Source organism: Cryptotermes secundus, unplaced genomic scaffold (genome assembly GCF_002891405.2).
Source record: "Cryptotermes secundus unplaced genomic scaffold, Csec_1.0 scaffold15, whole genome shotgun sequence".
Lineage (NCBI taxonomy): Eukaryota > Metazoa > Arthropoda > Insecta > Blattodea > Kalotermitidae > Cryptotermes > Cryptotermes secundus.
The window spans coordinates 1,015,974-1,025,677 of record NW_019721514.1 but is presented as its reverse complement, the minus strand read 5'-3'; the positions used below and the strand labels follow the sequence as shown (position 1 = coordinate 1,025,677).

General features: G+C 39.6%; 1 protein-coding gene across 7 annotated transcripts in view; it reads right to left on the bottom strand.

Moving 5' to 3' along the window:
- LOC111875413 (axin) overlaps window positions 1-9,704 on the bottom strand; it is a 75,297-nt gene that overhangs the window by 33,262 nt on the left and 32,331 nt on the right. For 4 of the 7 annotated variants that reach the window (XM_023871650.2, XM_023871646.2, XM_023871651.2 and 1 more), the window contains exon 2: window positions 1,918-2,062. In XM_023871650.2, coding sequence (XP_023727418.1) covers window positions 1,918-1,981 — 64 coding nt within the window. In that variant the 5' untranslated portion in view covers window positions 1,982-2,062. Of the gene's footprint in view, window positions 1-1,917; window positions 2,063-4,933; window positions 4,982-8,479; window positions 8,501-8,957; window positions 9,015-9,704 lie in introns of those variants that run through there. The other 3 variants (XM_023871648.2, XM_023871649.2, XM_033755800.1) reach the window with 3 other exon arrangements.

The following is a 9,704-nucleotide window of genomic DNA, read 5'->3' as shown; positions in this document are numbered from 1 at the left end:
CTTTTCTCGGGCCATTAGCTCCGTTACCGTTTAACTTTGGACATAGGTGTTTTGGGTTATATCGGCATACTTTAACATAAGGAACACCCTCCCGAAGTTTGGCACATTCCTCCTGGGACACCCTGTATACAATCTTGTGGTGTTATATCTTTGCTCTTTAGATTCTTTGACATATCTTCAAGTAGTTTCCATACAGGAATGACAGATGGCAGGAGCTTTACATTACACCATATCAAGATGTATTTTCTTTATCTTTTTGGACAAATTAATTACGTGAAGGTGTAAAATACCACATATAGACTGAATTCCAGCAGAGAGGTGTAACATTAAAATCTGACAATAGAAAACTGATTAATCCTACCTGGAATAAGGAACAATTGCCTCAGCAGTGGAAAGAATCTACTTCTGAACCTCTGTATAAGATGGGTGACAAATGGATGTTGTAATTATTAAGGCATATCACCGTTGTCAACTTTGTACAACATTGTATCCAACATTCTTCTCTCAGGGATAACTTCATCTGTAGAATAAATCACTGGGGACTACCAGTGTGCCTTTCAATGTAATCGATCAACTACTGATCAAATTTTCTGAGTGTGTCAGATACTGGAGATGTTATGGGAATGATGATAAGGTAGTGCATCAATCATGTATACACTTCAAGTAAGACGATGAGTCAGTTACAANTGGAAGAATATGACCGCGGGCTGCAAGAGGAGTGTGGGTTTTATGCGAAAACAAGGGTGTGGGGTGGGACTGCGTGAATAGTGCAAGAGGACGTGGCAGGTTGTTAACTGCATTCCTTTCCTAGAATCTCGTCTAACAGGACCTCACATTGTCTACTTACCCTATAGTGTTCCTGCCTAAACCCAGAGAAGTGCAGCAGTGAAAACATGGCAATGAAAAGGAAAGTTTTAAGCATTGAAGAGAAAGTTAAAGTGATTCGTGAAATAGAAAATGGAAGGAAAAAAGCTGATGTATGCCACGAATTTGGTTTGGTGAATTCTACAGTACAAACGATATGGAGAATCCATATTAATTCCATGTTAATGTTACATTAGTCTGTACTTAACTACGTATTTCACTAAAAAATGCAACATTTTAACTCGGCTTTTGGTAGATTTTTACGTGACTAACATAAGGCTACTGTGGAAGTGCTCATTTCGGTTACAACGACATTCGTTTATAACGACACTATTTTCAGGTCCCTCTGATGACGTTATAACCAAGTTCTACTGTATTATGTAATATTTTATATTCTATCAGTTTTGTACAATCATAAAACTAATTAGGCTAATTAAAACGTGTGTACAGGTGAAAATTTTGTCCAATATATTTCCCATTCAGAATGGTCTCAAAACAAGTCCATACATTATCAAATGTTCAATGGTGCTTTAAAATATGCCTTTAAGTAGGTCCAAGAAAACCCAGGGGACTGATTGTGGAAGGGACACATCAGCTTCTGATTTATGGCGATAATGTTAATTTTTTTTTCTTCCTTGGTATTACAGCTGCAGTGGGCCTAGGCCTACCTCCATGAACTTCTCTGTTCACTTCGGTTTTTCTAGATCTTACATATTCGGTAGGACTCCTTGGGCGGGTGATCAGCTCATCGCAAGGCCTCTACCTGTACACAAACACAGAAAAATGCACACATACAAACTAAACATCCATGCCTTGAGTGGGATTCGAACCCACGAACCTGGTTTCCAAGCGAGCGGGGACAGTACATGCCTTAGACCACTCGGCTACCATGACCGGCAATAATGTTAATTTACCGGCTATCAATCTTTAGTTCCATGAAATGGTGGGAATTTATTGTGTTCCACGCAGGATTCTAAGGTTAGGTAATTTGTAGCTGTGAGAGTGAGGCTGAAAATGCAGAAGATGAGAAAGGTTTATCTGTTGTTTCCTTGCCTGGTATAGGCGGACGTGGACAATTCTCGTTGAAGGTATGCTTTGGATTCTCCACAGTACTCATCCTGCCCTGCAAGAGCTTCCAGTGCGATGCTGCAGCTGTGACTCACAACACCGGCAAGGCATTGCGCGGCAAACAGCAAATCTGCAAACCATTAGAAATGTTATACAAGTACAGTAGCATCGTACCATTTGCAAGAGAAAATTTATCAGCTACCCAGTCAACACAATCCTGGTATTGACACACCATACATGGGCACATACTTCATCTTTCGACCTACTGCGTCCATCATAAGGTATATAGAGCCTCTGTAATTACCATTCCTTCTATCTGCTATACCACCCTACACTAGCCAGTGTTTACAAATTGGGAGTGCGTCATACAGGTGTGTTCTGCCTTTCATGCAGGCATCACACACTCTACACAATGGCAGACCATGGGAAGAACAGAACATGGGAACAACACAACACACAACCAGAACATCAACATAAGATCATAGGAAGAATCCCATACTAAACGAAAATGCACAATGGCAAACACCACCTACAAATCTAGCAACACAAAATGGATGGGAGTGGGAGGGGGAGTGGCATTACTGCTGAAAGCCAGAATTGTGAAGTCAGCAGACAGAGCTGTTCAGTTGTTGCTAAGGAACGGTTCTATCAACATGCCCGTTTCTAGGTAACAGCTCAGTAGCCAATACTCCCAAGACACACATGAAACATTAGAAGAGCTGCTGGATGATGTTTTCTATGTGGTCCATGCCGAGGCTATATATAATGAGGACCAGCTGCCATTAGGAAAATATAAGAGGCTTAAACTTGGCAGTGGTCAAGCTTACAACTGTTCATATGACTAAGTTGTCTTTGTAGCATAAGATGTAAGTTAAGCATGATCTGCTCTGTAAAGCCTGTATTGACAGAGGACTTTTGCGTAGTGCAAAAGAAAGAATTTTCAATAACATATTATATGTACGAAATATATATTTGACGAAAGGCCAAGTGTATTCACAAGGGACAAACCCATCTTCTTGTCAGAGAGGATGTTACATCAGGACTATTACCGCAAGAGTTCAGTGGGGGGAAAAAAACTCTGGTCATGGACCTCAAGGGGCCTGACACAAAGATGAACTGATTGGCAGTAAACTGCCATTCATAAAGTAACTCTGACTTTGACATGAGGAGTCAGTCAAGAGAGACAGCCTGCAGGCAGACAGTCAGTTGTGAGAAGTGAGAAGCTGGTAGCTGAGGCGAGGGACAATTTGGGAACCTACAGGAAGGAGAATGTCTGCTATTGGAAGCCGCTACCAAGCCACACAGTGCAGACCATGACTGAGAACATCAGTCTATGTGAGACAGTGATTTATAAACACAACATGATGGTTCCTTACCATGTTCAGAAGAGCCCACTACTTGGCTCTTCTCAAGACATTTCAAATGAGTCCACCTGCTGACAGCCCATTTTCCTAGGATCCACTTTAATATTATCCTCTCATCTATGCCTGTGTCTAGCATACCAAGACTTAAGAAAGAAGACCCATGAACAGTGGAGATGACGGTACTGAGGCTTCCCCTCTCTGCCTACTGTTACATTCCCTTTGACTTCCCCACTGACCTACTTCAACCAGTCCAAGGGGCTTGCTGGTTGGAAAATTCATGGGAGTAAACTGGAGGGAATAAGCGAACAGCTCAATGGAGATGTTGAGGGGGTCCTGAACTTCTTTTGGCACCTTCCATATAAATGGTCTCCCTCTTTGAGGTGTCCTGACTGCCTTACTGCCCCCATGAGTTCTACTTGCCCTGCTCATCCTGTCTTCATTAATATACCCAAAAGTACAAATCTTGTAGTTTCTTATTACATAATTTTCTGTAGCCCTCTTTCTAGGGCAAAAACATTCTCATCAATAACACATGCTTTCCTGCTGCAGGTGTCATCACAATGGAACCCAGGGTAAGTTGCATTAAAACATGTTTTGCAGGTGGAACTGCATTTATATTCATTGTGTTCAGACACAGCAGCATAAGAAAATGATGAATATTTCAAGAAGAGGAGGGGGAAGGAGGGAGGGAGAGGAAGAATAGGACTACATTAGTTTCAGCATGTTTGTAAGATGAGAATAAGCAACAGAGAAAATTTACCTTTAAAAAGAGTTGCAGGTTATATTCTGTACCTAACACATCTTTGGGGGTGTGTCATCATCAGACAGCAACACAGATTTCACCATTCAAAGTTACCAGATTCTATTTTCAAGAAATGAGGGGCACCAATATCACCATAACAGAGACCTTGCTTAATATATATGGTGTTTCTTCTGTAGGGCACTCTGCTCAAGGTATAATGTACCCTCAAAGACATCCTTGATACACAATGTGTATGGGCTGTTGTTGCAAAGTCAGACCACAGAAAAAAATTAAATATTTCAGATCCCCAGACCCTTACTGAAGTTTTGAGCTGCCAAAATTTCAATAATCTGTTCCCTATCACCCATATTCAGTCCCCATTACATGGTACATCTATATTGAAGGTGGTGGGGAGAGACACGCATCGACAAAATGGCTGCAAGAGGTACCTCTTGATTCCACCATGATTCATATTACGTACCAAGCATCAATCGATCGATACTGGTAGCCGGACCCTCGCAAGAGAGAACAAAGAACATACGCTGTATAGGTTTTCAAATAAGAGCCTTTACAAAACTTCATGATATACCTGCTATTGTTGAATAAAGATTGTTTCAGACCATCTGTCTAAGAATGCATGCCTACCTAAACCTCACACTGGCTTAAAACATGCTGGATGGTTAGATTCATGTAAATTGCACAACTGGTTTCCTTCCTGTTATCCAGAAGTGAAAAATAACAAAAATGTAACTAATATTTTCTTAAAAAAAAAAAAGTTATAAATAGATATATCAACAATTAAAAATAATTAAGCCAACTAATATAGACAACAACATTCCTCCAGAGTAAATATCTGGACTTTCAATGCTAAAAACAATATTTCTCTGTTACATACCAACTTCATGCTTATCACACACGACACATCGGATTTCTTGAACAAAGACTTAATTCACAAAGAGTATTTATTTTTTGTCTGGAATATAAAGACTACTGCAATGTTTTTAACGCCACTTTTCTCTCTGAGAAATAAACTATTGACTATATTGAAGGTCTGGGGGTGCGCACTAGGAGCCTCCAGCAGCTGCGCACAGAATCCCAGCGTCGCATTTCTCAAATCGATGCTTGTTGCATTATCATAATCAGCGATGCCTTCAATATGAATCAACTACTTATGATTTCCCCTGTCAGTGCCATTATACTATGAAATTCTATACATCTAATATAATATAGCTGTGACCATACTTTTTTACCCAACCCAAAAATATGACATGGGAACAAAAGAATCAATGCTGTTCCTCTTTATATGAGTTTTGTTAAAACGTTCATTGTTCACTTGTAATATGTACTTCGAATTATGACTGACAGATACCTATCAATACAGGTCCTCACGGTTGGCAAGACAACTGTCCTCATTCCATGGAAGACTAACCAATTTGTGGATTCAATGGCCATAACAGACTAGACAGGAACCTACCTTCCTGCCTTTGTATAAGATTTAGCAAACAACTCTTACGTAAAGAAGTTTTAAAAACCTCACCCTATGCTGTTGAATCAGACATCTTTCTATTGTGATGGGTTATGACAGCTCTTACAATGAGCAAAGTAGAGAACTCTCAAATACCTTGAAGGTATAAACAACACTCTTGTCATTAGCCATAACACACTGTTAGCTTTATTTTACGGAATAAATCATGAATGAAAAGTCTGAATTAGTAATATCCATATATTTCACCTATACCTGATACTCATCTTGCAAAGCAGTGCAAGGTTTTACCTCATGATAATTCCCACCTTATTCTTTGAATCACTTTAAAGAATTTAAACAAACTAACGCTGCATTTTTTTTTTTGTTTGAAGAAAACTTAAATCAACAAACATTCTGAAGAAAAAACTATTTCTGCAAAGATCTAGCAATAATTTTATGTAACTGTTAACATATTTTGCAGCCATTCTGAAAGATATATCAAACACTTTTCAAGCACTGATGATAGCACTGGAAGGCAAATTTTTATTGTTCAATTATCGGAACACGTAGAGCTCACTAACTTGTCATACATAACAATCAAACCATATAGGGAAAAGAAAGAACAAAATCAAATTCTGAGACTACTGTAATTCTAAACAGGGTACAAGAGAAACTGCAGGTGTCCTGTAAATTTAGAACCACATGCCATATTGGAGTTTCGAACAGCTGTTACCAAATATGATCAACATAGTCACCATTCACTCAACTTCTTGCTGACTGCAACTTCCACATGCCAGAATTACTTCTACACATTTGTCTTTACTCAGCATCATCACCAGCAATGGTAACAAAGACCTGCCTATGGACCAGATTTGTGAATCATCTGTACAATAAATTCTTGTAATGTGAAATCCAAGGTTCTGATGGTAGTGAATACAAGGATTACTGGCTTCTGGGATGTGACGCTATGTAGTCAAACAAAAAGGTAACAATTCAGAAGAACATGCGGTTTCCATCTTCAGGGTAGAGGATGGGGACACCAGGTTCGTCAAAAATGTTAGTACATATCTACCAAACTACAAAGCCTTATGTCCATGAACAGATCCACATCAGCTTAAACTACTGACATTTCTGTATGGTAAGGGACGTAACTGAGTCTGTTGGGTGAGACCTTCTTGAGAAGCCAGTCAAGAAATAGCCTGCTCCTCTTGGACTACAAAGGTTCAGTACCACAAGATCCCATCACTGGTCCCTATCCTCAGCCAAATGAATTCAGTCCAAACCTACCCACCCTATCTCTTCAAGTCTATTTTAATATTATCATGTTTCCTATGCAGAGGACTTCAAAAGGAAAGTTTACCAATACAGATTTGCAAGTTATCACCATTCAGTACCATCCTTTCCAGCACCTTATCTACTGAAACTTGTTACAGATATTACACAACAGAATCCTTCTATACATTCAGAGATTTGCCCTGTTACATCAGTGCTGGGGGAAAAGCTGGCACACAGAGCCTGTCCAGAGGCTTAGAGATAGCAAACCCACAGCTCGACTGCCACTCTTTGGCTAGCAACTGACTGGTGGGACCTCTAATTGATTTCAAGACATCACACAAACAGGCGTTACAGCAGGATAACTGTTATATCAGTGTTGGACGAAATGATGGCACATAAAGCCTGTACAGATGCTTAAAGGTAGCAACCCCACAACTGGATTCCCGATCCTAGGCTAGCAAACAATTTGTGGGACTTCTAATTGCTTTCAAGGCATTATGTAAACAGGACCAGACTGAAAATCATTTGCATGTTATTACTTACTTACTTACCCACGGAGCTGAGCCCTTCTGGAGGAACCACCAATTCTGCTGCTACTCAAGAATTTCCCAGCATTTTATAGAACCCGAAGGTTCATTACTCTGTTCACAAGAGCCTTCCACTGGTCCCTATCCTGAGCCAGATCAATCCAGTCCATACCACCCCATTCTATCTCTCTAAGATCCATTTTAATATTGTCCACCCACCTATGTCTTGGTCTTCCCAGTGGTCTCTTTCCTTCTGGCTTTCCCACCAATATCTTATACGCATTCCCCATTTCCACCATTCGTTATTTGCATGTTATAAAGAGAAATAATGCTCAAGCTCCATAATAAACCTTACACATAGCTTTCTCAGAACATTAAAATCTCTCTAACCTGCATTGCATATTTTTCTTTGGGCTTTACAGAAGTTAAGTGATCTATTATGTAAAAGTAATGATACTGCTGAAATGTGGACCCTTACAAAGAGATAAAAATGCTATATCCAATGAATTTCTGAACTTTTTTTGATGTACTGACAGAAAAACTGGAAGGGGCAGAATTATAAATGACATTCTTAGAGTTCAAAATTTGGTAACAGGGTTAGATGAACAAGTACAACAAGTTGAAAATGTGAAAGGAAGGTACAGAACAAGGATACCGAAAGGAGCATCAGAATTAAAATTTAAGGAAGGGAGTACTGAAGGTTGACCCAAAATGAGACATTTCAGTCATGTACTGGAATACACTGAGAACATGAAAGAACTGGCAAGAAATGGTAGAGAGAGAAAAAGAAGAGACTGCAGACTTTTCATCCACTGGCCCATCTAAGGTGGATATCACATGAGGATAAGAGAATGATTACACAAGGTGTGGTAACAAAAAAAGAGGTCAGATGAAACCAGACTGCCACAGACACGAACTGCGTCCAAGATAAAAACTTCTGTCATACAACACTCATTCATGTAGCCTAGATAAATCTAGTATGGGTTCAGGCTGGATGACCAGAGAATGGGGGTGGGGGTTTGATTAACAGCAAAGGCAGAAATTTTTCTCTACTCCAGCTTTGGGGCCCACACCCAGCCTCCAAGGCAACAGATACTGAGGCTGTAACCTCAGTAGTAATGTGGCCAGCTGATCATTTGCCTCCAATTAAGCACAGGGATAGGTTTACCTTTACCTTTTACTTGGGCCTGGACACATTAATGTGTCAACACTGGGAGCACATATACTGTCTCAAGTTGAGGGTTCCATTCTCAGTCCGCACAACAGCAACATGAGCACACTTCAAGTTCTCTATTAATTCCAACCATGTTCAGGAACATGCATTGGTTGGGTTGGATCATTAGAGACCATAAGGTATAATTGACCTAGGTGGGGGGATCAGGAATATCCTTTAATAGCCCCTAGCAAATTGAAATGTGACCACTCCCACTGCAACAAGAAAAAATAAAACAACAGGACATCACACAAGTAGTGTACTACAGTTTGATTCAAAAACATGTTAACTTTGAAGAGTACCATCTACTTGGACATGCTGAATAATATGGTATAAGTTAACTTGTACCAAAATCTATTTCAGCAGTATCTTTCCATCTATGAAAAGTTATATCTGAACATTAGGTTGTGTTTTTCTATATATATTATACATATCGTACCACGTTCTATAAGCAATGCTTTTGTGTCACATTACACAGGTTCATACAAAATTTTATCCAATATTCTTCTCCCAAGGTTGTTGGGGATCAGCGGTGTGGATTGTGATGCAGTGGATCAACTGCTAATCAGACTTCTTGCATTCGTCAGCTACTGGAGAAAAAATGGGACTACAATGAGACAGTACATCAGCTATTCACAGACTTCAAGACAGTCTATGATTCAGTTAGGAGGGGAGTACTGTAAAATACTCTGATAGAGTTTAGCGTACCCATGAAACTAGTTAGGCTCATTAAAATGTGTTTAAACTAAAGGTAAAATCCGTATAGGTAAACATTTGTCTGATAATTTTTCTATCCAGAATGGTCTTAAACAAGGTCATGCTTTATTACCACTGCTTTTCAATTTTGCTTTAGAATATGCCATTAGGAAGGTCCAAGAAAGTCAGGTTGGACTGAAATTAAATGGGACACATCGGCTGCTGGTGTAAGCTGATGATGTGAATCGACTGGGTGATAACAAAGATACCATAAGGAAATACACACAAACTTTAACTGACATTAGTAAAGAAGCTGGACTAGAAACAAACATAGAGAAAGCTAAGTATATGTTGCTGTCTCATCACCAAAATGCAGGGCAAAATGACATAAAGAGAGCTAACAGATGTTTTGAAAATGTGGCACTGTTCAGATATTTGTGAACGACTATAACAAATCGAAACCTGATTTAGGAGGAAATTAAGAGGAGCT